A 27,633-nucleotide genomic window follows, 5' to 3' on the forward strand; every position below is an offset into this window, starting at 1 on the left:
GATTAAAATGTTGCATCATACACACTGGATGCTCCTGTCTTAACCCTCCTGTTGTCCTCAATCACAGGCACCAACAAAATATTGTACCCTTGTATGAAAGAAATCCAAAAAGGTCTGCAAAAAAAATCCCCAAATTTATAAAAAAAATTGCAAAATCTTCAGGAAGAAAATGCATTAAAACTTTTCCTTAAAAAATTTGTTTGTTTTTTTTAAATCCCCACATTTGGCAAGACATAAAAACTTAAATTTACAACAAATTGTAAATATTTTCAAAAAATGAATGAAAATGTTCCAAAAAAATCCTAAAAATATCTAAAGTGATCCCATATATATATCAGCAAAAGTTCTAATATTTTCCTTAAGAACATTCGGGGGAATAAATCAACCTGATTTTTTCCGAATGTTCTTAAAAAAACATGTGTTTTTTTAAACATTTCTTTTTCCACCAAAAATTGTTCAAAAATTTCCCAAAAATGTTGAAAATGTGGAAGTGTTCACTGTGAAAATATGCATTTTTTTCCACATTTTCAAACTTTAAAATGGGTTCATTTGACCCGCAGGACGACACAAGGGTTAATGTTTCACATACAGACTATGCAGTAGACAAATCTTTCATTTGTTGTCAGTACATTGACTCAGCTCAACTAAATGCCAACAGCGCCTTAAATGCCAACAGCACCTCTTTTTCTTAAGGAAACTCCGAAAACTTCAGGTTCACCAGTCAGTTTTAATGGCTTTCTATAAATGTTTCATTGAATCAGTTATCACTTTCAACATCTCATCCTGGTTTGGGTCTCTATCCACCATCCATCGCAATCCACTAAACAAAATTATAACAATGTGCAGTAAAATAATCGGACTGGAGCAAGAAGCACTCATTAGCATCTACAACAGAAGGACAAAACTTAAGGGAACACAGATAGCTTCACACACCACTCACACACTGTACAGATACTACAGTTTGCTACCCACAGGTCACTCATTTTTAAGACCAGGAGAGCCATGTCAAGTTTTGTGTCTACATCCATCAGACATAAGTCTGATGGCTCGATCATTCATAAGAATGATCGAGCCATTTTATCTATTTTGTTACCACCTCTTAAAAATGTTTTTAATTATTTATATATTTAGTATTTAATTTTTTGTAAGGATAACATGTAAGTTTTTTATTTTATCAGTCTTCTTATCTACTATCTCTGGTATGTTGGACGTCTTGTATGTATAGTATGCTGCTTGTGTTTATTATGTATATTATTTTTGTATGTACAACTTACACACAGATGCTCTGGCACAAATGAAGTTCCTATCGGAAAAATAAAGTTCTTTTGAATTGAATTTGAATTGCTTTTTGTTGATTTTACTGATTTCAGTGTTAATATTTGGCATAGTTTACTGCCATTTACAAAGAACAGGTTTGCAACCCCCCCCATCGGATGATACTGTGGAAATCCAAACATATATTTTACATTTTACTCACATACTGCATTACTTGAATAAACCGAATTTTAAGCAGTGAATGACAGCTATTTCAAGGGATCTTGGAGGTGACAGGGTACATATACAAAGTACAGAGGGTGTGTGTGTGTGTGTGTGTGTGGGGGGGGGGGGGGGGGGGGGGGTCAACAGCCTCAGGGCACCACAACAGGTTAATCCAGCCATGTCTTGTTTATTATGTATGCAGCTATATAACTCAAGTGGTGATGGTTTCACTCTGATATAATAAAAAAAGGCTCAAGTACCTGTTTGCAAGTCATATATATTCCCTGTGAAGCCCACTGGTAGTCACATTGGAGAAAGAAAGCCTTGTGTGGATGAGAAAAAGGTGAATCTGTGGAAGTTAATTCAACACAATGCAATTTAAAAGACTCTCAGTGCATCAGATGATGCTGTATAATAGGATATTCATTCACTGGGACTGTCACACACAGCTAGTGTGGTGAAAATGTTCGCAAGACTTAAGCAACTTACCTCTACTTCAGCTGTGATTTCACTTTCAATTCTCTCCGGATGTTTTTTCTGTTAAATTTAACACTCAGATACTCCTAGAGAAGTTTCCATACACAGCTATTATATAAGCTCTGCAGCTTTAGCATTTTGTTTGTCAGTCCTCGTGGTTACACATGCAGACTGAATGAAAAGGGGATGTACAAAAAGGACAGGCTTCAGAGCATCTTTCACAGACGCATGAGGGGGAGATTACCTATTATTAGAGTGGCAGAGTGGCTTAAGTTGCAAGCTTATCTGACATGCGACTGGATGGTTACATGTCGCTGTGGTGGGTTTTGCATAATTGTTTTTTATTGTAACCCAAATTTCTTATCAGCACTCCAAGTGCAGCTATAAACCGGACAGGCAGTTAAAGCAAAACTACCACAAATCAATATGAATTATTTGCATCAGGACCTTTTCAGTCATACTATTTCAACACATGTTTTTGTTTTATGTAAAAACACTTTACACAAGCCATTAAGTATAAGCTACTTTTTATGGTTAAAGAAAACAACTCTCACGGATGTCTCTTCCTCTACTGTTGCTAATATGCTTGCTGACAGGGCATCTTTACATTTTGAGAGAATTTCTGTCTAAGTTTGAAAGGAACAGACTTTAACCTTTGAATTAGTAAAGTAATTTAGTCTATGTAATATTGTAGGTTCTTAACCCTGATGTTTCAGGTAATTCAGTCAGATTTCAACCTTAATAATAAATCTGTGAGGTAAATTAATCCTGTTTTTCTGTTGGAGAGTATTTTAGCTCATTTATTTCTAATGTGCTATATAAGTAAAATTCACTGAAATTGACCCAGAGGGGTGTGTCGAGTGTGGCAATAACGGTGCGTTCATGGGAATCTAGTAAAATAACATTTTTTTAGATTTCCCTTCTCACTCACCACTCATGAAAGTGGTGATGTTAGTCTGAATTTATAGAGCCCTGCTATGTGATGAGCAACATTACTAATTGTACTTTTCCACAGAAACAGAGACGATGGATAAATGTCATCATTACACTAGAATATATTATACAGTCACGACAGGTGCAGTTAGCACATTTAATTAAATCCTCAATAGCTCTTGGTTGTTGCTAGTGCTTTCAATATGTAATATTTCATACATTTTGTTTTTGCAGAAGTTGATCTTACAAAGTTTTATTCAATTTTGGCCTATTTTTTTCGTGATCCATTTTTCATATATTTTATTTTTGCTTTAAAAATGAATTTCAGAAGTTTCATCCTGGTTTCTGTGCTGCTTTTTTGTAAAGAAAAAACTCAGAACTATTTTTTTCACAATGCAAAATGTAACAAAGTCAGTATTTGGCGAACATACATCTTTATGCACACACACACACACACACACTTATACATACCCATATATTTGCAATATATATATATATATATATATATATATATATATATAGCAAAAAGCTGCCTTGCTTATTTTGCAGATATTTTTGTTGCTGCATGTTTTTATATAATCTCATGAAATATTAAAATGTATACATTGTACTTTAGTTATTGGCGACTGTTTTAAACAGTTAAATACAGGCACACTTGGTTTGTCTTTGTTTACATTTTCTGTACATAAAAGGGAATTAAAACGCACCGTGTTTGCAGAAATCTTATGTTTTCCTACACTTGTCCCTAAACGTCTCATGGGCACACACCTCCTTTGCGTGATTACGTCACATCATCTCGCTCTGTGATTGGCTACTACAGCGACCCTCACGTTATCGATTGGTTGCGAAACGAAGCAGGGAAACGGGAAGCTAAAAAAAACTTGTCAACTGAAGTGGCTAAGCTTCTGCCGCACATTTGTCGTGTTCTTCAAGCTAACGTTACGGTTATAAAACTGGTCACTATCGAACAAGCAGGATGGGGTGCTTCTTTTCGAAGAAATCCAAAAGAAAGTCGTCGGAAAAAGAGGATCGTACGCCGACAACAACGACTGTCGAAACTACGACAAGTAACGCGGTTCCCCTTGGCAACAACACCGACGAGGCTCCGAAACAGTATAGCTGGGATAAGAGAGAAAAGGTAACGGCTCCTGAAAAAATCAAAATAAAGTGCTAAAATAACCTTAATGGCAGTATTCTGGTAAATCGGGTTCTTAGCTGGTTAATTTTAGCTTACCTGAACCTCGAACACTTCTTACCTTGTGTGTCCAGGCGCCTCCAGGTAGCCAATTTAGTCTGAGAGGTGCAGTGAGCTTACACCGTTAGTTTAAACATGTACATCACGTTTGTGTAACGAAACATCAATGATAACTGTCTGCTGTGATGTAAATATACATGAAAACGTCGCCTAAACATGATAAATGCATTTCTAAACTGATTTCCTCAGTGCTACAGCACCCAATGTAAACTAACCCCAGTTAGTCGCAGAGATTCGTGGCGCAGCAGCACAACTATCGTGATAATTCAGCCAGGAGAGGCATGCAATGCTCGTTATAAATTGACAACACTCTTGAGTTTTCATGCTCCAAGCCTCCCTCTCTCTCTTTCCAGCTTTATCTCATTATCGGATTACTACACAGCACCGTGTAGTTCCCTGCTCCACTGCTGACCTCACTTAACTCAGGCCTGTTCAGACATTATAGGCGTTAACGAGGTGGTGGTTCAACTTCCGGTTTCACTCACGGGATATTGCACTTTAAATTTGCTGTACAAACTAGCACACAACACCACGAATCCGGTTGTACAGTCTGAAAATAGACCGAAAACCACCTGCAAGTTAACGGGGTCAAAAGCAAGCACTACTGATGCACTGAAAGACTCAAATTGTTGAAGTGAAACATAAAAATAGGCACAGTGATGTACAGCGTGTTGTTAGTGTCGAATTAATGTAACAGTCTATAGTCTGTCAAACCAGTTTTTCACATTCGTGTCCATCATTTTGTTAAGAATCACTCTATGCAATAGCTTTCTGTTTCTGTTTTACAAGTGGTGCTTTTTAAAAAAAAATATATAGCAACACATTCGGGTCATAGGAGTTCCCCAGTCAAAAGCACCTAATTCCAAGCAGTTGCAGTTGATGGAGCTATTTGTTGACTTCATGTGTGCTATAGGTGTTAATTTAAACTATTGTGCATTATCAGGAAGTGTAGGGACACTCTGCTAGTCTTTCTGCAGAAGTTGGACACAAATTTCCTCTTGAGCTCAGTTAAAGATAAGCCACATGTAAAACCGTATATTAAAAGTGATCATGTACATGTTGCACTAGTAGGAGCAGTGTGTTACAGTTTGTGTCAACACATACATAATGCCAAAAGAACAAAAAAGGGATCCAGAGATCAACAATGCAGATCAGATATGTGGCTGGAAACATCAAGACTTGAAATTGAGCCGTTGTTTGTTGAGCAGTGTGATAGAAGTGAGGAAAAAAGGACAGTAAAAAAATAGTTGCTCTTGTGAAGGTGATGCTTAAAGTCAGAAATGAATGTTTCATAACTATCAAGTAAAATATTTATGTTTTGTGATACAGGATAAGACTAAAGTAGTTTGTCGTGAATATTATTGAGCATGATCAGGATGTTGTGATGATTTTTGGGGCCTTTTTTATGTAACAATGGAAAAGAGGTCAGAATTGGCCAAATTTGCTGTATTTCAATTTTGAGACATGTAAATATGATGTCCTTGAAATGATACCTGAATAAAAGAATAGTAAATCTGATTCTAAGTTTTAATGTGGATTAAAAAAACAACATATTTTTCAGATGACATCATGTGCACAACTAATAATGCTTTGAGAAGAAATGAGAGTATTGAAAATGATAAGGATACTCAGGGAGGCCAAGAAAAATGACTAGACAGGGAAAAGTGGAGGAAGAGAGTTAAACATGGTAAAAGATTTCCAAAATAAATCGATACCACAACCCTGAATAAAATGATAAAAGCACCAAAAATGCTATATCTATTTAAGGGGGTGAAAAGCAAGTGGGATAAAAGAAAATAAAGGGTAAAACCATAAAGCCAAAAATAATAGTAATCATAATAGTAAGTAAGTCAATAAATAAAATAAAATAGTCAGATATGCCAATTGTTGGTAGAATGAGAGTTAAATATTATTATTGAGATAGGTTAAAAAACATTGAGTTCTTATTTATTCATCTTTCTCTCCACTCAGGTTGACCCCAAAGACTACATGCTGACAGGGCTCAAAGACGTCACGGTGGGTCGTCTGCCTGGAAAACTCAACGGGCAACAGTTTGTCATCCAGGAGTGTGAGAACTGCAACATCTATGTGTTCGACCACTCGGCGACCATCACCATCGACGACTGCGTCAACTGCCGCATCTTTCTAGGACCTGTCAAAGGCAGCGTGTTTTTCAGAGACTGCAAAGACATCAAGTGCGTGGTGGCCTGTCAGCAGTTTCGCACACGAGACTGTAAAAAGATGGAGGTGTTCTTGTGCTGCGCCACTCAGCCCATCATCGAGTCCTCTACCGGTATGAAGTTCGGCTGCTTCCAGTACTACTACCCCGAGCTGGCCTTCCACTTCAAAGATGCCGGACTCAGCATATTCAACAACAACTGGAGCAACATCCACGACTTCACGCCGGTGTCCGGAGAGAACAACTGGAGCTTGTTGCCAGAGGCTTCAGCTGTCCTGGATTTTGTTCCGACGCCAGACCCGGAGTCTGACTTCAAGTCGGTTCGGATCTCCGCTGAAGCTGCACGCAGCATTGTGCCTTTGACAAAAGGAGGGAGGCGTAAGGACAGCGAGGAGTCCTGCCTCTTTGTTTTCTTCGCTGGAGAGTACACGACTGCAAATGCCCGGAAACTGATTGATGAGGTGAGATTTTGACAAGGTTTCACTGCGTTTGTATACAACTTATAAAATGCCGATAGCTTGAGAGTGAAGCATCAGAGCTCTATCAGTGATAACACAGCCCCGTTTTAATCGTTTTAAATATTGTTCGGTGAGTTAGAAGAAAGTTAAAAGCACAGTTATCACAGGAAAGAGTAGGAGTGAAAATTAACACACATGGAGGAAATCTAATCACGTTTTTATGTCCACTGTTCTCAGATTATTCCAAAACACACATTACAATCTGCAATCGTTATCCTCCAAGTGAAATGAGTTGCGTCACCACTGAAGCATGTATTACTCTCAGGAGAAAAGTAGATCAAAGATAACTTGTCTTATCAAACCAACCACTTATTTCTTCTGAATAAATATCCGACTAGGACTCGAAAAGAGTGAAAGGGATGCTTCTTTTTACTACTTTATACTTCTTTTTACTTGAGAAATGTTAAATATGTTTAACATTTCAGTGCACTGCCATGGGTTTTCATTACTTAGTAGTTTCAGGCAAAAATGTTCAATGTTTATCACTTCAGATTCTATAATATTGCTAATAATAATAATAATCTTTTGCTTACCAACAAGGCCTTGTGCACTTTAGCTCCAGTGCTCAGCCACCATGCTAAGCTGGCTGTGCTGCTTCCCAAACATTCCAGTCATGTTTGAACTGTTGCATTACTCTACCACATAAGCATGAAACCGGATCCACATGTGGGATGGTGAAGACGTGTGGTAGTAAGACGCATCTTTCAAGATTGTGTCCTCTGTGGGTATGCATAGAGGATTGTTTAAATAACTTCAGTTTATTACATAACTTGTTTCCATCTAAATTTCACAGGCAACTGCGAAAGGTTTTGTCCTGATTCAGACAAAGGAAGTCTCAATGCGACCTGAAGATGTGAAGAGAGTATTTCAGAACAGTGCAGATGATCTCGTGGAGTGGATTACTAAAGGTAGTTTTCTCTTTTTTGTGTGTGTTTTGTTGTTGTTGCTCCAATAAATTAGCTGATCTGGAGCTCAGCCACGTATGTAAGATGTGTTGTGACAAAACTGTTTCATAAACCCAACAGCAGCAGCAGCATATTTATACTCTACATGTGCCAAGAAGAGTTGTAGTGTTTGTATTACAACAGTGAAAGAAGCAATGTGTGTGTTAAAACGCGTAAACTGCTAGCAGAGGTCAGTTCCCTAGTTTCCTGTTTTCTGGTAATGCGATCAACGAGAACTTTAAAGCTCTTGTTTCTTTTGCATTCCCTCTGACACCCAAATATGTAAAAGAAAATGTAATCCTTCCCATGCCACAGTGTGCCTTTTGCTTTCTAACGTTTTTCTGGTGAACATGCTTACAGGATTTTGAATGATACCATTCTTACTGCTGGTGTTTGCGTGCAGATGTGGTACTTGTTGCAGAGAAAATTCAAAGGCAAAAAAACCCCCAAAACTCCCCCATAAGTTTTTATCCTGACTTGAGATGATTTTTTAAAAACTTTTTAGCATAAGACTTGATATGCTTCACGGCAGATGGAGACATCTTTTCTGTATTAGTACTACCATGGCAAACATTTGACTTGCATGACTGATGGACTGTCATCTTCACCTCTCGACAGAAACATGACTGAAACCAGCTGTCGTACAAAGAGCTCTCTCCATTTTTCTTTCGTACATGGCCAACGTTTCTTTTAGTTTCTTTTTCTCCAGGTTTTTTTGGCAGACAGCTGATTGTGTGTCTAGATTCTTTTGTTCTTTTTATCACAGCAATGAGTATCACAAGCCTGTACCCCCACCTTTGAAAACTACACAGCTTAGTTTCCTCAACATGACCTTCGTATCTTATTACCAAAGGTCCCGTCATTGCCCTCGAGCTGAACGGAGACGGAGTTGTGGAAGCCTGCAAGAACATTGCCAGTGAAATCTTCAATGGGACCAAGGTAATAATACTGTGTTTTATTGCATGTGTTGTTTTACAGGCTCACTGTTTTAAAATAAATCCTACATGTTGAGAATATTTTCTGTTGTTCTCCACAGGTTTTTGTCTCTGATAACAAAAATACATCCTCACGAGACGTGGACAACTTCTTCAACTTCGCTGACATGCAGATGGGCTTGTAATGGGTTTGATATCAAAGCAAACCGCCTGAATTGATTGAGATTTTTCTACCCCTCCTGCCCGTCCACTGGACTGGGCTGAGTATGATCAATAACTATTTGCCTCTTTACGTCTTTAAAAATGAGGTAGGAATGGAAAATGTTAAGGACTGTGTTTGACAAAGCTTTGGATAGAGGAACTCACTTCCAGCAGTCCACCCCTTATCATTCAGAACCATTTGCTGTAAACCACTGATCCATTTAGTCGCTGCGAGTGCTGTGAATATTTATATTTCTATGAATGTATTTGGTAATTCTGTTGCTTTTATCCATTGTGAATGTAGCTCCTTGCTGTAAATGTAATTTCCTTTTTATTTAAAGCGTTTCATTACTGTCTGAAAACATTCATAGCAGTGAAAAAAAAAAAACAAGCACAGGAATGCCTGAGGGAAAATGTTTTGTATATAAAAAGTGTATTTTTTATTTCCAATGAGGATTTATCTGTGTCTGTAGTTTAGAAAGTGGACTTTTAAAATGTGTATATTTGGAAAATGCTGTGTAGGAGGATATTAGGTAGGCCAAAGCTGGTTTGTGAAAGGTTGTGTGTAACTTGCTGTTTATACAAAATTGTGTACAATGGTAGGTTTTTTGATGAAGGCACCTTATGTGATTTTTTTTTTCTTTTTAATTTTGTACTATTGTTTTATAATCTCTAGTGAATGTCATTTTTTTGTATAGGAGCAAAATAATGTCCTTCATTAAGATTTCTTGTAAAAGATTCATTATGTGTGATATCATTTTGTACTCTACAAATAAGATGACTGAAAGAAAGCTGCATGAAAACTGTTGTAGTCTGACAAACTTGAGCCAACAACCGTTTCACAATATAGTAAATGATCTGTCCTTAGTTACTATAGTTGCCATTATCACCACCATCTGCACTAACACTTGGTTTATCAGCTGACATTTGCAAATAATGAGAATATGTGAGATGACAAACGGGCGTCAGAGTTAAGGGAAGCTCTTTGGTTCCTCTTTGTAACTTGATCAACTTGTCCTTCTTTTGTAAAGAGCTTTTGAAGTTCACTTTGAGTTATTTTTGAACCAGTGGGAAATGCAAACATGCCTGTCCGACCAATAATTTGTCTGTCATAGGTGATTTATGAACATCACTTTTCAAATCAGCGAATGGTTTTTCTTGGTGTTGGAGACCCGCATTGCCTAATTGTTAGCGATTAAAACCATTTTTCTAATGGGAAGACACTCATTCGAGCATTTCTCAGCAGAGTGAGTCATGGAGAGTTTATTTAAAATGTGCCGTCTCCCTCGGTGAATCACAGTTTGCAGCTTTCGTTTCAGTTATTTCACTTCCACCTCCTTAAATGGCATCATTCAGGTTATTATTAACTGTTCTATTCAGTGGCTAACAGCTGGATTTTATGCCATTTTTGCCTGTAATTTACTCATTTATCTGTAATAAAATATGTTCAGGTTTTGTTGAAGTTAAATTAAAGCTGAACAATTAATCAATGCAATTAGCAAATCACAAAAGGCTGCAATTTAGGATGCATGAAGTGTGGCTATTTAATAATGAGGCGAACCCTGTAATTAGGTTTTATTAACTGAACACATTGAAGCTTTCAGATGTTGTTTGTACCCATTAATCAATGTAAACTACGTGGTTCAGGCATGCATGCTGTGGTTCTGGAATGAGCCAAGTCTCATTATTTCATAGACACCAATTCTGCAGCACATGTGATCTAAGGTTCTAACTGTCATGACAGTGGTTTTACAAATTCATGCCGTCCCTGTTGTGTCGTAGTTACACTTTTAGCGGTGTCTCACGTGGTGTAATGCTCCATCACATGCTTTAAATCTGTTACACAGTAAACACTGAGCCAAAGCTTGACCTTAAAAACTTCTATCACAAATCGAATTGCAGTATCTGGTTGAAAAAATATAGATTTTTTTCTTCAAGTCTTTCAGCCCTAAGTGAAATTAAGTCTCCTAAATCAAACCATTTTGTACAGTTGCCTTTGAGAATATAAAACATAGGGACTTCATGTGATGTACTTTTGTATGGTAAAACTTTTGTACTTCAGCATACAGTTTTTGTAGAGCGTCGTGTCTTTATGATGCACAATTGTCAGTAATTTGTCGTTTCTACACTTAAATGACAGCCTGTCTTTATCAGTTGGCAGAGTCACAATAAAAGCCGTAGAAGATCAGATTGATTCTCTGACTGGTTATTGATTGTCCTGTTCAGGCCCTGGACAAATATTGATTTATACTGAAGTTATATGCAAGATGAGCGGTATAACATCCAGTTGCACCCACAATTCTGGATGACAGGGACTCTACATGAATTTAAAAGAATTATTTATTATCATGTATTTCATTCATACTTGTGTATCACAGGATAGTGTATAAACAGAATTATGTGCTAGTAGAAACTGAGTCACATAAATTGCTCAACTGTATTTTTTTTAAAAAGTGAATTGATTAGTCAAACTGAATTAAATATAGTGTGTCACAGTAAGTTGAATTTAAAATACTAGAATAGAATAGAAGAAAACAGAACAGAATGTCTTTTGTCATGCAGTGTACAAAAAGATTGGAGAGTTTCTCCTTTTCAGTGCAAACAGAAGGTGCAAGATGAAAGTCTTAAAAATCTTAAAAGTAGTGCAAACAGTCTCTATTTACAAATACACAAGAGCAGAATTTAATATTAAATATAGGATTGAATTAAATTTCAGTCCATTAAATTCGATTTGGGGTGATGTAATTCAAGATCATTTTGAATTTAAATTGCTCAACTTAAAAAAATTTGCATTTAAAAAAGGGAATTTCAATTACATAACTTCAAATTCAATGCATTAATCCAAAACTGAAATTGAATTTGAATCACTAGAATATGGATCACAAGGAATTTTGTTTTGAATTACAAGAAGATCATTTGAATTTTGAAAACTGGATACGGAATTTTAGAATTCACATTCATTTTTAGACAAATATTTAAGTTCAAGTGAAATTAGAATTACATAACATTCCATTTCTTGTGGCAGATGTTTCTGTGTATAGCAAACATTTCTCTACTGTCTGTAGAAATGAGAATCAGAAAGCCTTTATTGTAATTGGAAGTTTTGCATTCAGTTACAATCTGCATGGAATTCGGAGCGCTACTCTGTTGAGTGCGTGGAAATGTAAATAAAACACAAAGCACAGGACGTTCTATAATCAAACCGAAAAAGCACTCAGACAGCGTGGTACTCTGCAAACGCTGCTTAGTCATTGTATGATTTCCGACAGATAAGTCCTAATAAATCAGCAAGGATGTATTTGTAGTAGGATCGCAATCATGTGATTGTCAGCACTCGGCTGACATAGCATTCACTTGTTGTCATAGTTACAGTTTCTGCTATCTCGCAATGGTACAGAAATCTTGAAACAAATCCGTGGATCCCGTGGAGCTACATCTATGCCAAAATCTAATCAGGTGGTCCTTGTGTCATTTCTGACCTTACCTGAAAATTTCCTCTAAATTTGTTATTCCGTTTTTGAGTATTGTTGCGCACAGAAAGACAGACAGACTAACAGATGGACAAATGTACCCCAGTCGTCACATAACTCTGCCTTGTTCCTTGGTGGAGTAACAATAAGATAAATGGTATGTATGTGGTATGAACAGTTAATTAAAAATAAACTGACTGATGAGGGATGGGGCACTTTAAGTAACATAAATAGATTAAGGAATGTAAATTATATTCATGTAAAGCTGCACATGTTCAACTGTAATATTGCAGCACAAGTAGGAAATGTGGTATTACACAGTAGTAAACATTAATAACATGTACTGTAATTGAGTAAATAACATGCGGGATGCATAGACAGTCATGAGATTTGACTGTTTTCTAAGGCAAAACAACAGCAACAAAATATATGTCCTCTGATGTACAAATCTGATCACGCCACTTCTTTGTTTTACACATGGAGGTTAGCGCCAGGGGAGAAATCGAGCGCACCCGGGCTGGCGGTGAATTCGGCGGGGTTTAGGACCCGGCGGGACGCGCGGTACAATAGAGCTGTTGTGCCGTGTTGGTGGACAGATTGCTGCCCTGTAGATTCCCACTGAGTGCTGGGATACAAAAACCCCACATTTAACCCAAATCTACAGCCGGAGCCCGTGTTTTTCTACTACTATCTGTCTGTGAGAGCTGTCTGCGGGTGTTTGTGACAGGAATAAAGCGGACAGCCGAGCGGGGACTGGAGGTAAGATGGGAGGAATGTGAACAATATGCTCGTGTGTTCAGTGGGGCTCAGTGTGCCAGGATTTGCCCTGGATGGTTTATCCAGGCCACGGGGCCTCCTCCTTTTTCTGCTTTTCTGAGGATATTTTCGCTTTTTTAACGGAAGCATTTGATTGACGTCTTTCTGAGAGCTTATAGTTGTTTCTGGCTAAAAATAAACCCGGCTTAGCTTTAGAAATAGTGGCCTTAACGACTGTAGGAAGTGACATCTTTGTATGGTGGTGGCGCCCATGTTTGATTTCTCAGCCTGCGGAGGGAGCAGCAGGCCGGAGTGTGTGTTTGGCGCCAAGACTTCTCTGTGGGCTTGGTTTTAAAAAGCACCCAGCGTGGTTAGAGCTCAGTAAAGTTACAGATATTACTCCCAGGACGGTACAGACTAGAAGAGCAGCGGTGCCACCAGAGGTTTTTCACAGGGGCGACCAATGAAAGGCTGGAGTTGCCACGCAAACAGTAAAAGCCACAACTAAATGCCAGTTATCCTGTTATTCTGTTGTAGTGTAGAAGCTACTTGAATGCTATGTCATAACAAGAGTAAATAAATCACATACTAATATATAGAAGTACAATCACAGCATGCAGATGTTCTATTGAAAACTGTAATTTATGTTATAATAGCTGAGAAAAGGTTCATTTTAAGCGTTAAACGTGTTAGAGCTGCTTTAAAACTGAGTTTATCAACATCTTAGTCATGTGTGACAAGTACACACAGTCCTTTGACAACTGATTACAAATATCACCTTAAAATGCAGCTTTGTTTATTAACACAAAGCCACAGATGACAAGAAAAAAGACTAGAATGGGCAGTAACCGGGCACTTGAATGTCCACAAGTGGCTGCAAGTGTCCGACAACGTGATCTTTGTCCCCAAAAGTGACCATCAACTTCACTGAGCCCTTCAGAAAGAGCAGGACAGCATTCCACAACCCAGTATGAACAAGGTCAGTGAGTCAATGTGTGGCAAAAGTGCAGCACTACATGACACAAATAGTGCAAAACTTTTATCTAACCACTCTCAACCTGCCAGTTTTGTTGTTCGGTATTACAAGATTTTATTTAAGTAAAAATCTGGAATGATTGGTCCAGGTTATGCCTTTTTTTTTTTTTTTAAATTGCTGATATTAGAATTCAAAGTACGTAAGGGTTAGAATTTCCCTGTGGTTCTCTGAGCATGTACATAGTCCTCTATAAAGCTTTGCTATTGATTGTATGGAGTGGCGTGACACACAGGTCAATTCATGTTGTATTTCAGCAGGAATTCCCCATGTGCACACATCCACATAGGTGTACTCTTAATGATGGTATACACAATGTTGTAATACTACTAATAATAATGCTGTGTAAATTTGCACATTCCTGTATATTATAATTATTTCTATTGCTTTTTTACTATCTAAAAGTCCCTGGATTTACTACACATGGTGATGTTTATTTGACCTATAACACCTGCTTTTTTAAAAATCTTTTTTCCGTTCTTTAAAAAGTCCTTACTGGTCAGAATTCACTGTAATGCACCAGACTACCACCTCAAAACCTGCACGGCAGTAAAACTGATTCTGACTGGCTCCAGGGAATTTGTGGATCTCTAATGCAGACAGTCCTATTGCCCCTCCTGTCAAACACAGAAAACCACAGGACTCCTGTAGATGTTGAAACGCTGACTGCGACGTCACACTTTGTACGGGATGTAGCTGCTGGTCACACATTAGTCTACAGGGCTATCTGAGGTGAATACCAGATCCAATAACTGGTTGATTCCTATAGTATAACCTACTAACAATATCAGTGGATCATTAAAGTGTAACTCAGCAGACAGAGTCTTTGGTTTTCTGAGTTTCAGTTGAAGGGAAGTGAAACGGGACAGACACCACAGTCCACAGTGTTTGCCTTTAGCCGACTGAACCGCCGGGACGACTCATTAAGGTTTCAAAATACTGACGGACTCAAACCCGGAGCTGCCTCGCATACAGTACGCTGTTTCAACAGACAGGACATGCCTCACATTCCCCATGAGGACAGGAGGAGGAAAAGGCACGAAGCCAGCTCCTCTACATACCATAGTATAAGTTAAACACACTGATGTATGTAAGTGTGTGTCCTCTGCAACACAAAGCACAGCAGAGCACTGGAAACACAGAGCAGCTGCTGTTGACACACGTTTCCATCTCTGAATGTGTGTTCAGTCAGACAAGACCAGCACTGCTGATTAAATTAGGGATAAATGATGTCCAGTTCATACATGAAGTGTTGATTTTTATTGTTTTTGCCCTTAAATTGCACTAAAGTAAGTTTATGTTGTAGTAGGATTATTCCATACTAATTCACCTGGACCTCTCAGTCCACTTCATAGACTTTCTTCATTAATATTTATGGAAAACGTCTCTAAATTCATGTGGCCTTGCAGACTTTGTACTAAATGTTTCAGTTTCGTAGCCTAGCAGTGCTAGACCCATATTCTGAAGACGCAAGGGTCTAGGACTGCTTGACAGGGAGGGAGGCGGGCTAAAAGGTTGTCTTTCAAATCACTCTGCAGCAATTGGGTAGGTATACAACCAATCAGTGCAACGAATAGGCTGACGTAGTTCCTAGAGCTCCGGCGGATTGTGGCTAAGTCCCATTAGCTTCCCAACCAGCGGAGCCAACTGGTATATTAAGGATTTGCCATATCCCGTCGGCATAAGTCCAAATACGTCTTTCTTCTCAATGAAACACTTCAGTGCCGTCCTTTGTTTATCTTTCAAGTTGAATTTTAGCTTCAAATCTTTAAGGGCTGTGGCCAAAGCCGAGTCGAAAGATAACTGTTTATTGTGCGCTGGTTGTTTCTGTCAGAATCATCACGCCTCTGTCGTCACTTCGTTACGCCCGCCTTCTGACTCTACACTTCATGGTGATTTGTCCGGCCAGTTTTAGGAGAATCCAGCCTCGAGCCTTATGGAGGGTAACTAGACCCACCCTGGCAGAGAATTAAATTCGTTGCCGTGGGTTGTCTAGCGCGGCTAGGCTATCAGTTTCGAGCTTTCGGAGCTAAATGTTTTATTTGTTTTTTTGTTGCTATTCTTTGTTTGTGTGTTCACCTCCTCATTAATCGCTTCATTTCCTCTGGGTTGGGTTGAATTTTGCGCCGAAGCACCAAGAAACCCTGAGGATAATTTGCAACTAAATACTTGTTGCTAAATGTTTTACAGTAATCAAATTATTTTTAAAAATTCTATTTTTTTTTATTTACCAGAACCAGATCTTATCAAAATTATTATCTACCACATTTAATCATTTGTAGTATTCATATTAGAGCTCCAACATGCTATTCATGATTTAGAATTATAATATTAAACTAAATGATCTCCTATGAAATGTTTAAAAAGTCTCTGATTCCAACTTCTTGTGTCTCAGGTTTCATTCTTCTTGTATGACAGTAAACTCAATATATTTGGGTTGTGGATAAAACATTAAACATCAGTTTGGGTTGGTTTTGGGAAACACTTATTGATATTTTTCACCATTTTCTGACATTTTATGGGTCAAACACTAATTGATTAATCAATAATATGACTGACAGTGAGAATCATTGTTACTTGCAGCCCCAATTCATTTAGTTTCATCATATTTAGAAAAAACACGTTTGAAAACTATTTTGACTGCATGCTTTTCCAAGAAGGATAATTAAAATTTTCCTGAAGCATTTTCATGGCAAATTATCATTATTAATTGCAGATATAAACTGTTTTTGAAGGTGTTGCATTTCTCATCATTGAATAATTTCTTGAAAATGTCTGTTTACTTTTCATTGGCTGTACTTTTACATTCAGAGGTGTCATTTCATCGAAAGCTGTATCACATTTACTTGAATGCTTCCTGCCTCTCGTAATCTATTGAGCCTGTTTTTGAGCAAGATACAGCTTGTAATGGTGGTTTTATTGCCTACCAGGTGATATAACGTCATTCCACATGTCTCAACAAAATATTTATCTCAGTTCTTCAGCTTCATACTCCTAGTATTTCACAATGTTAAGCTTCATTAAAGTATTTTCTGACATCATCAGCTAGTAGTGTAAGAGAAATAAAATATATGAACTTAGCCTGGACTTATTTTACTGTTAGACCTTAGAGTTGGTACTGAATATTCTTCTAATATTTTTTGATCAAATCATTATTTGATTTGATCAAAATATATATTCTGCATAAAGAAGAGACCCAACAAGGCAGAGTCAGAAGAGATCTTCTGTGTTATAGTGGTCATTTCTTGTACTTATCAGATTGACCTTTGTTTTGTTTTTTTGTGTTTTTTTTGCAGGAATAAAATAAAGGGGTTAACGGTTTAGCAGAAGAATCCACTAGCATGCTTTTCAATGTGAAATTTATGGTACGTAACAGTCTTCTTTGTATTGCATCTTAAGAGATTTGTTTAAGGATTGAAACACAAGCCTCTTGTTTTAGAGGACCTTAAAGCCATTTTTGTCCATGTTTTAATGTCCGTCCTTTGGTCTTCTCCTCTGCAGGATGTTACAGGATGAAACGTCTCAGATCCTCCAGCAGCAGTGACAGTTCTGACAATGAGAGTAAGTCTGAGAGACCCGATAACCTCAGCTGGACTGCATTTCATTTTCTTTACTGGTCCGCAAAATTAATCCAAGGGTTGATTATCTTCTGAAACTTGTTACCATGAAGCCAGTTTGAAGTGTGTTTTGTTTGTGCTTTTAGATGTGTATCGTCTCATTTCTTTGCATATCTTAGAAACCAATTAAGATAGTTTGTTCCTGAGTTAGCAGTGCTAACAGTGATCCATTTCACCTGCAGTAGTTACACACATATGAGTGTGGATAGGTAGATACACTAAGACAGCTAACAGAAAACTCACTTCATTAAACCGTCCGTCCTGACCCTTCCTGATAGCTAGATGTTGAATGTCGCACTCTTTTTCTTTGTTTAGGTCCTTCGACCTCCTTCTGCTCCTCTAACAAGTATGGCAGCAAACCAGGAACCCCGGCCTCCAACCCCAAGAAGCCGGCTGAAGTAAGACCCATCCTAACCATCCCATCAGACTGCTGAGCACTGAGTGTTGTTAATTATAATTTACTGACTACTTGTGTGCCTCGGCTTCTCCTGCAGGTGTTCAGAAAAGACCTGATCAGTGCCATGAAGCTGCCCGACTCCCACCATGTCTGCCCGGAGGATTACTACCTGCTGGCAGACACCTGGAAGCAGGAGTGGGAGAAGGGAGTCCAGGTACTTGCAAGTCCAGACACCATCCCAGAAGCATCAGTCAGGTAATCCAGAGGTCTGAACAGGGAAAAATCTATCTAAATGTGCTACTTTCTTATGGCAATACCTTACAGGAGCCTTCCAGTGCTGACAGGTTTTGGTTTTATGTTCAGAATTATTGCAGAGAAGCCCAAAGAAGTTCTTTACACACACCAGAGGAAGTATGTCCAGTGCTCGGGCTCGGAGTCAACAGAACCTGGTTATGTCAACATCAAAGAGCTGGCAGAGATCATGTGTCGCTACGATCTGGACGACATGGACCTCTACTGGCTGCACGCACTCAACCGAGAGCTGGAACGCATGGGTAAGGAACAGGACTGTAAAGAGATAATCCAGCATAAAATTCATAGTGTGCTTCCTGGTGATGTTGTACAGAACAGTCAGTATCTAAAGACACCGATCTCCCTAAGCTGGAAATGGGAGCATTAAGGATGAACAGTGCTGGAGCTTCTCTGACTGTGCGGGGTTGTTGCCTTGGTCTGTCCTCAGGGGAGGAGCCCATCGACGAGCTGACGATGGAGCGAGCCATGGAGGCGCTGGAGAGGCAGTGCCATGACAACATGAACCACGCCATCGAGACAGTGGAGGGTCTGGGGATTGAGTACGACGAGGACGTCATCTGCGATGTGTGCCGCTCCCCAGACAGCGAAGAAGGAAACGACATGGTGTTCTGCGACAAATGCAACATCTGTGTGCACCAGGTGGACGACATCTCAATTTAATAATACAGGCAGCATGTTTGCTCATCAGACAGTCTATCAGTTGAATGAAAAAAAAACAGTTGTCAGTTAATAATGTGACTGTAGGGTTCTCAGTAGCAAGAAATGTGATGGCCAAGTGACTATCAGATAACTACAGGTTAAAATACTGATGAATGGGACTTCAAACTCTGTTCATTTTGTTCATCTGAGATCATTTTCCTGCATCCTTCGAAAAGCTGAATGATTCTGCCTTATTTTACATCATTAGACTGAATATTTGGGGATTACTTTTAAACATGAGACATGATTTTTCTGTCTCCACATTTGACTGAATATTTTCAAATTTTGCTGACAGTGAATGAGCCACTTATACACAGACACAGGATGCGTTCACACTTGGAGTTCAGCTAACATGGTCTGAACCAAAGCAGAAATTATACATGTTAGTGCTGGTCTGCTTAGTGTTGAAACTGATGTTTTTAATACTGAAACCATAGATACAGAACAAAAGGCAGCATTTATATTTTGAATAGGAGCTTGCCGAACTTCCGAAACTTCCAAAACAATGCTGTGTGCAGAGTTAAATGCTGGATTTGTGTAATTATGGGGATGTTTTTTAACCTGCTGAGAGCTCACAAACAGCATATAAAGGAGTCAAAACAGCAGTGGGAATTCCTCTGTTGCACACTCAAACTAAGATAGACTGCAGGGAGGTGATAGTTCCAACATCTGCACTGAGCTGTACAGATCATGGCCCCTGTGCTTGAATATTCTGTCCTGCTTTTGGTTCCTTTTTGCTCCATACTGCTTTCATATATTAGTCAAACTGCATCAGAGTTCCATTAACAGGTGGATCTTGGTTCACACAGTGATGGCAGCATTCACACTTGTTCAAAGTAATTGCAAAACAGCACAGGGTCAAATATCGCTAGTCTGCAAGAAAGGTCTTTCTTTCTTTATAGGATGCAGATTTTATATATATATGCATGTTCCCAAACAGGGGATGATACAAAGCTCTTACTCTGTTATATGTCATTATATGCTTGTGTACATAATATAATTCTTTGATCATTTATAGCATAATCTGATTAACACTTTCCTGTGCAGACAACAGGTACCTCCCTATGGCTGACTTATCACACACGTTTCAAAAATGATTCCAGAAACCAAGAATCCAAAGAGATTCAACTAAGAAGCCGCATGAATTCTCTGCAGACTGTCCAATGCCTCGACGAAATTCTAAATATTCTACCAGTGTTACATCCTAATGAAACAGACATGAATTCCCTGACGTAGAGAAGTACCTGAAGTGAAACAGTGCTGTTCTCCAGTTTAATAGGTGTTCTAATAAACAAAAAGCACAATGGCAGCAACATGTGGAACAAAACAACATCACATCCACAGATGTATTAAATGTGAGTGAAGAAGGTTTGCTACTCATGTTAATACCATTCAAATAGAAAAGAAACGGAGCAATATTGAAAGTTATTCTTAACTGATTTAAAGTCACAGCCTCTTTGTAATAAAATAGCAAACAAACCCCACCCGAAGTCATTGTCCAGTGTCGATTCATTATCCTCCAGTTAATGTGAAACACAGGACAACGTGACTTCAGTTCACAGAGAAACGGCAGCATTATCTATTTTAATTAAACCAATCCTGCTGAGTGTGAACGTTACTGTAAGTTCACTTTGCTCACACGATGTTCCAACCCGCTGTTCTCCCCACAGGCCTGTTACGGCATCGTTAAAGTGCCTGTTGGAAACTGGCTGTGCAGGACGTGTGTCCTCGGCATTGACCCGCAGTGCCTTCTGTGTCCCCAGAAGGGCGGTGCCATGAAGGCAACACGTGCTGGCACCAAGTGGGCACATGTAAGCTGTGCCCTGTGGATACCAGAGGTAAATAAACCCTGACAGTATATCCTCCTCATCTCTTCAGGTCTTTCTGCAGTAAGTGTAAGTCTGTCATTGTGTTTTGCTTGTGTAGGTGAGCATCGCTTGTCCTGAGAGGATGGAGCCCATCACCAAAGTCTCCCACATCCCACCCAGCCGCTGGTCTCTCATCTGCAGTCTGTGCAAACTAAAGACAGGCGCATGTATCCAGGTGAGTGCTATTAGGTTTCTGGTAGTTTTGTGGAATGCTTTTCAGCTAATTAGTCTGGTGTGACAGATCATTAGTGCTCTGGGGCTGTGTTGCATCCTGTGGAAGTCATTTTTTACTCATTTTTGTTCACTAAGCTCTCAACTCTCTGGCATTTGCAAATCAGTTTGCAGACTAACTTCATATTTAGCATACAGACAGGAGACTGGTATTGATCCACGTTTTCTTAAACTATTCCTTGAAGGTCACATTTATACATCGTGACAAAGAACCATCATAAATACTTCTGGTAATGAACAATTAGTTCATTTCTCATCTAAATCACAGAAATTTTAAACAACGCAGCAAGCAAATTGCAAAAGCTGCAATTTAGGAAATATTTTATGATCTGTGTCTGACCCAGAGTCTGAACTGTAGCGGTGGCTTTACAAATTCATGACAGTCGCACTTTTGATGAAATCTCAGCGATTATTTCACATCACATGTTTTCATCTGTTACAGAGTATATTGATCTGAAGCAGGATTTTAAAAAATGATGTTGCAAATCAAATCACAGTATCTATTCATTCTCTATACACCACTTAGTCTTCATTAGGGTTGCAGTTGGGCTGGAGTCTATCCCAGCTGATTTAGGGTGAAGGCAGGGGACACCTGGACAGGTTGCGGGTCACAGGGCTACATGAAGAGACAAACAATCACATTCACATTCACATCTAGGGACAGTTGAGAATCACCAATTATCCTCAGCATATTTTTGGACTGTGGGAGGAAGCTGGAGTACCCAGAGAAAACCCACGCATGCACAGGGAGAACATGCAAACTCCACGCAGAAAGATCCCAGGCTGGTACGCAAACTGGGGATCTTTTATCTGTGCCACTGCTAGCTAGCCACCGCGCAGCTCAACTGAATATCTATCAGAAAAATCACAATTACACATTTTTTCCACACATTGTACATTGTGCCTTTATTGTACAACTTGTATGTTGTATGTTCAGTCACTACTTTCCAGACAGTAATCTAATTATGAAACATCCATCCTTTTTATACACAACTTTAACCTGTAGAGTGTGTGGGGGGCTGAGCTTAGACCAGCTGACTTCAGGCCTGAACAGGTCGGTCAACACTGAGAGCCAGACAGTCACAGGGCCAACAGACAACCACACATGCTCACATTCACACCAACAGCTGAAAAGATTTAAAAGCAGGACCTTCTACCTGTGAGGCGACAGTCAGCCGCTGCCCCACCAATTGAACTAAAACCAACTGAAATTCATTTTGTTCAGTGTGTGAAGTTAAGTTGCTGAAAAAAACGGACACTCTGCAAATTATGTAAATCCTGCTCTTACCGTAATCTTCTTACTGACAGCAGTTGAGTTATAGTCCATGTAAATGTATTTTCCTGTCCTTTTTTTTCCCCCTCTGTTCAGTGTTCGGTAAAGAACTGCACCACCCCCTTCCATGTGACCTGCGCCTTTGAGCACAGCCTGGAGATGAAGACCATCTTGGATGAGGGGGATGAGGTTAAGTTCAAGTCTTACTGCCTCAAGCACAGCAAATCTAAGTCTGGGGAGGCGGGCCTGAGCCCAGCTCGTTCTAAACCCCCTGGTGAGGCGGGGAAGGTGGGCCAGCGGGCACAGAGACTGCAGGAGCTGGAGGAGGAGTTCTACACTCTAATCCAGCTGGAGGAGCTGGCCCAGGCCCTCGGGCTCTCTGAGCGCCTGGCAGACTTCATCTATCAGTACTGGAAGTTGAAGAGGAAATCCAACTTCAACAAAGCTCTGCTGCCCCCTAAAGAGGACGAGGAGAACCTGGTGCTGCAGCCGCAGGAGGACAGCATCCACACACGCATGCGGATGTTCATGCACCTGCGACAAGATTTGGAGAGGGTGGGTGCTGTTTTCCACTGCAGTGGAGACTCCTTAGTGCTGAGTTGCTTCTTTCAGATTACAGAGCATGTCCAGTCTCGGTGTAGGTTGTATTTCTTAACTTGACTGTGTTCATTTCTTTGATTCAGAACTGGTTTGTGTTAAAATTCATGTTTTGGTCAATAATCACACTGTCGTCTTTCAGTGCTGTTTATTTTTTGAACAACTTCTAAACATATTTTGCATATTTTGTTGATATTGGTAAAAATATGCACATAACTGCCTTTGGCTTTTTGTCTGCCCTCAGTAGACGTTATTAAAAAACTGATTTAGGGTCAGAGTTGAAATGTTAAAGAATTTTTTTCTAAGCTGAACTCTCTTGTTGCAATCAAATTTTCAATTGTATTTCATCGTTTTGCAACAGATTGAAATCATATAAGTGTGGACTTTACTGAATTTGGGGCAAGACCTGAAGTTTGGAATATACTTTGATTTCAATGGAGAATCCTGATGCTTGACTGACTGAGAAAGAAGCCAGATCTTTAGGCTCTTATCAGTTATTTCTGTTTTACATTTGTCATTTATATCAGTTTGTGTCCAGTTTTATACTGAAAGCTTTTTTTTCCAGCAAGTGACAGAAATACAATTAAACCACTGTGATTCAAAGTTCTAAATTAAACTCTTAAATTAACATAATGACATTTTTCTCATTGTGCAGGTGAGGAATTTGTGTTACATGGTGAGTCGACGGGAGAAGCTGAAGCTGCTGCAGAGTAAAGCTCAGGAGCAGATGTTCAACTTACACGTGAAGCTCATGAACCAAGAAGTCTCTGCTGGTAAGCACAAATGTCAAATTATAATCAGCACCAAGAGCTTGATATTACATCAGGAATAGTTTGACTCATTCAGTGTAACCTTCAGGTATAAGTCTGTCATCTCTGCTGCTCATTTGATGTGGCCTTGACTTAGCACCATCACAATGCCCACCCATCTCCCCTTCCCTCTCCCCCTCTACTTCTACTTCTCTCCCTCTTCTGTTCCTCTCAACCTGCCAGCCAGCAGGCAGACGAGTCCCCCCCCATATAAAGAACTGGGTTCTGCTCAAGGCTTCTTAACGTTAAAAAGGAATTTTTCTTGCCATTGTCGCCTTAAGGCTGCTCTGGGGGGTCAGGCATATGGATTCTGTCTTGAGACAATTTGTAGTTATAATAATTGGCGCTATATAAATAAAGTTGAATTGAAATGTTATTTGTTAATGAATAGAAATGCTAGAGCATTTTTCTTCTCCATACCAGACCATTCTTCAGCTCTGACAAATTGCTGGGGAGATTAATCAGGCTATCTAAGACTACTTAACGAACAATGACTACATTTAGTTTGCCTTTCTTCCTGCAGGTCTTCCTGCTTCGTTCCCAGTGGAGAGTATGCTGTTTCGCCCTACTCCCAGGATTACTCTCAAGCTGAAAATGCCCAAAGCTTCGAGTCTTGGAAATGGAAATTCCGGTTCCAAGTCTGGCAATGGGCCGCTCTGCCCGGACAATAGTGGGAATGTCACTGAACATACAGGTGAAGGACTCGGTCAGGGGAAGCCTCAGCTGCACAGCCGAGGTCTGAGAGAGGAGCGCTCCAACGGCCGACTGTCTTCCTCGAGTCACTCGAGCAGTCCGGCACTGCCCGTTAAACCAACCGGGAAACCTTTAGCTCTGCACGCTGCGCTCCACGGCCATTCTTCCAACAGTAACGGCAAACTGGACCAAGACCGAACATGTTCGGCCAAACCTAACGGCCTCTTAGAGAAGTACGTGGCTCAGAAGGACAGTTCCTGCCAGACGCCCAGTGACCGGGACACTTCAAGTGAGGCTTTGGACAAGAGCAGCTTTCGCAAGTCAGCCATAGAGCACTTTGGCAGGTCCTTCAAAGAGGCAACCATTAACTTGGTACGGACCACAGAGGACCTGCGGGCCTCTGACAAACTGTCCCGAAAGGGTTCAACCAAGGAGAGGCTTTGGGCCAAACCTGTTTCTGAACACAAAGTGAAAACCGTGCGAGCTTACCAGGACAGCGACGGCTACTGTCCAGACCTGGAGCTCAGCGATTCAGAGCCGGAGGCCAAAGGGAGACGCAGGCGGCAGGTCGGGCTGTCAAACACTCCGAGGAAAGGGAAGCAGTCACTGAGCTCCAGACACAGCATGCAGAGGTGACGGCTGTTTGTTTACTCCACTCACTGCTGCTGTTCTTCCCTCCCGACCCTCCGGCAGTCTGGGCCAAGTGCCACACCATCATCATCATCATCATCATCATCATCATCTCTATCAGGGACCAAGCCACAGTGCTAACGGTGCTGAACACAAGCAGCAGGAGAAGCATGAAGGGTGTTGTCAGGATTTATGAAGAAGCTCAGCGTTGGGTAGAAAGGAACAAATATGTCAGTCTTCTGAGATTATCGTGCTTGCCTTTCGTTTGTGGCCATTATTAAATTGTACTGCGCACAACTTTGTATTAAACACTCCTGTTGGATAGACACAGGTTTGATTTGCCTTTAACTGAAACTGCTGTATAGAAAAAAAAAAGTCAAATTGGGATGTAAATAATGTGTAACTCAACCACAAATGTTCCATGTTATCGATACTCAAAAGTCAGCATGGTCAAAAATTAAAACAGGCAAGACAGATAGAAATGCTGTAGTGAACTGTAGAGCATCTGCTGCACTTATTCTCACATGTTATCAGTCACAAGTGGGTCACTGATTTGATGACATTTTTCAAGTTAGTTGAGTCACTTCGGATGACAAAAAATGCCTTTTGTATGCAGGGCTGGTTACACTAAACCACATCCTGGTGAGATAAAACGCAACGTGAGTTACCGAGTTTGTATCTCAAGACTGGAAGAAATGTGTAAAAGTGAAGAAAGCATAACTACATTCCAAGATGTGTCCTTCAGTAACTGGATGCATAAAAACAAAAACTGAGAACAGATCGATGACATTCAGACTGCCTTTTGCCTTTATTTGTGTTTTCAGATCATGACACCATCAGTCCTCACTATCACAGCTTTTTAAATTGTGAAAACGAGCTGTGAAACCTCGAGTCACTGCTGTTATTTATGTCCCTGATTTCACACTCAACAACTTGGCATGAATGGTTTATTAGGGCTGGATTTAGAAGTTTTTTTATACAGATGCCAAGTCAATATGTTTGAGTAATACCCTATTTTTTTTAAACCCGTTTTACAACAAAACCTTTGCTTTACTCAACAAAAAATGTTGCAAATGCCTTGCTGTTTAAAGGTATCTTAATAAAAATGCCATACAATTGACAAAATGGTGATTTGAATTGCAGGTCGACCAATTATTGGATCTGATGATTGGCATTTTTCCTTCTTTTATTTTTTTGTAATCATTTCCCCATACATTTATTAGTGCAGATATGCTGTATCTGCAGTCACTCTGATGTCCTGTAGTGTCACCAGTTATTGCAGTTAAAACAACACTAAAGGGAAAATATATATAAATGTGAATGAACAAATTAATATGAACAAAGTTTTGTGTTCCTCTAAATTGTAATAGACCAGTTTCATAGTTTCCAACTGTTATTGGTTTCCTTGGTATCAGTGTTCAAAAAGCCATGTTGGTCTACCCCTAATTTAAATCTGATTTGTGATAAAAGAATCAGATGAAAGGTTTGGAACTTCTCGGTGTTAGATTGAGCTGAAACGTTGCAAAAGACATGTTTAAGTGAAAGTTGTTAAATGATATTTCACCGTCATTCTCCAGTAAACACACTGAACTGTAATGTGGCATCATGTCCTGTAAAGAGACCCTCATTTAGATACAAATCTGATGTGAATTACATTTTTACTGGGACAAGAGAAAGCAGGACAGAAATGGCATCCATGGACTCCAACTGTGACCCTTCATCACCCATAAACATTTTGCAGTTACACACTACATCAACAAGGACTCATTTTTGTTCTGTTTGCCTTTTCACTTCTAATTTTTTTGATATTATGTTGCACACGACTACAATCAGGCGACATCAAACACTGTTGAGTTTGGAGTGGATTTTGAATTGCCAAAACAGGTGCATTAACACTTTTTGTTTTCTCATTTGGAAAGTACGTTTTTCAATAAATTGTTGAAATGAATGTTCATTTTCTGTGTGTAGCTGTGTGAATTTATGCAAAACTCATTACAATAAATATGTCCTGTATATCTGCTAGCAGCAATGAAGCGAGTGAACCGTGCATCATGTTTAGCCTTTGCATAGTTTTAGCTCAAATGAATGTGAATGTAGAAGGAAAATACACGTAAATAGTGCTATTTTTAAAACCATTTTACGCTTTGTATCAGCTGTTTGAAATAAAAGCTAGATGGCAGCATTGTCACGTCAACAAAAGCCACCGTCTGCAAATAGACCTGTATGTGGGTCATATCTTGAATATAAACGGGGTTTTACTGCATAGAGGAAGTTTTAAGAGCAACGGAAAATCACCAGCAGTAAATTAATAAGAACTGAGAATCAGA

At 39.5% G+C, this 27,633-nt stretch overlaps 2 protein-coding genes across 2 annotated transcripts; both read left to right on the forward strand.

Moving 5' to 3' along the window:
* The first annotated feature begins 3,716 nt into the window (after window positions 1-3,716).
* rp2 (RP2 activator of ARL3 GTPase) lies at window positions 3,717-11,109 on the forward strand. Its single transcript, XM_022216043.2, has 5 exons — window positions 3,717-4,027; window positions 6,116-6,784; window positions 7,635-7,749; window positions 8,639-8,724; window positions 8,822-11,109. Exons 1-5 carry the CDS (start codon window positions 3,866-3,868, stop codon window positions 8,903-8,905), a joined length of 1,116 nt encoding a protein of 371 aa, XP_022071735.1. The 5' UTR covers window positions 3,717-3,865; the 3' UTR covers window positions 8,906-11,109.
* A 1,840-nt stretch (window positions 11,110-12,949) lies between these two features.
* jade3 (jade family PHD finger 3) lies at window positions 12,950-27,260 on the forward strand. Its single transcript, XM_022216038.2, has 12 exons — window positions 12,950-13,150; window positions 17,477-17,545; window positions 17,682-17,741; window positions 18,113-18,195; window positions 18,292-18,449; window positions 18,558-18,748; window positions 18,934-19,145; window positions 20,876-21,043; window positions 21,132-21,248; window positions 22,674-23,132; window positions 23,830-23,947; window positions 24,507-27,260. Exons 3-12 carry the CDS (start codon window positions 17,693-17,695, stop codon window positions 25,310-25,312), a joined length of 2,361 nt encoding a protein of 786 aa, XP_022071730.2. The 5' UTR covers window positions 12,950-13,150; window positions 17,477-17,545; window positions 17,682-17,692; the 3' UTR covers window positions 25,313-27,260.
* The last annotated feature ends 373 nt before the right edge of the window (window positions 27,261-27,633 follow it).

Source organism: Acanthochromis polyacanthus, chromosome 4 (genome assembly GCF_021347895.1).
Source record: "Acanthochromis polyacanthus isolate Apoly-LR-REF ecotype Palm Island chromosome 4, KAUST_Apoly_ChrSc, whole genome shotgun sequence".
NCBI classification, from domain to species: domain Eukaryota; kingdom Metazoa; phylum Chordata; class Actinopteri; family Pomacentridae; genus Acanthochromis; species Acanthochromis polyacanthus.

What these genes read in the sequence shown, in the direction of transcription:
- jade3 (XM_022216038.2), top strand. Translation starts at nt 17,693, where the DNA reads ATGAAACGTCTCAGATCCTCCAGCAGCAGTGACAGTTCTGACAATGAG. An exon ending in ACCCCAAGAAGCCGGCTGAA is followed by an intron (nt 18,196 to 18,291) that starts GTAAGACCCATC and finishes CTTCTCCTGCAG; the next exon opens with GTGTTCAGAAAAGACCTGAT. An exon ending in GCAACATCTGTGTGCACCAG is followed by an intron (nt 19,146 to 20,875) that starts GTGGACGACATC and finishes TTCTCCCCACAG; the next exon opens with GCCTGTTACGGCATCGTTAA.
- rp2 (XM_022216043.2), top strand. Translation starts at nt 3,866, where the DNA reads ATGGGGTGCTTCTTTTCGAAGAAATCCAAAAGAAAGTCGTCGGAAAAA. An exon ending in GCTGGGATAAGAGAGAAAAG is followed by an intron (nt 4,028 to 6,115) that starts GTAACGGCTCCT and finishes CTCTCCACTCAG; the next exon opens with GTTGACCCCAAAGACTACAT. An exon ending in CCCGGAAACTGATTGATGAG is followed by an intron (nt 6,785 to 7,634) that starts GTGAGATTTTGA and finishes TAAATTTCACAG; the next exon opens with GCAACTGCGAAAGGTTTTGT.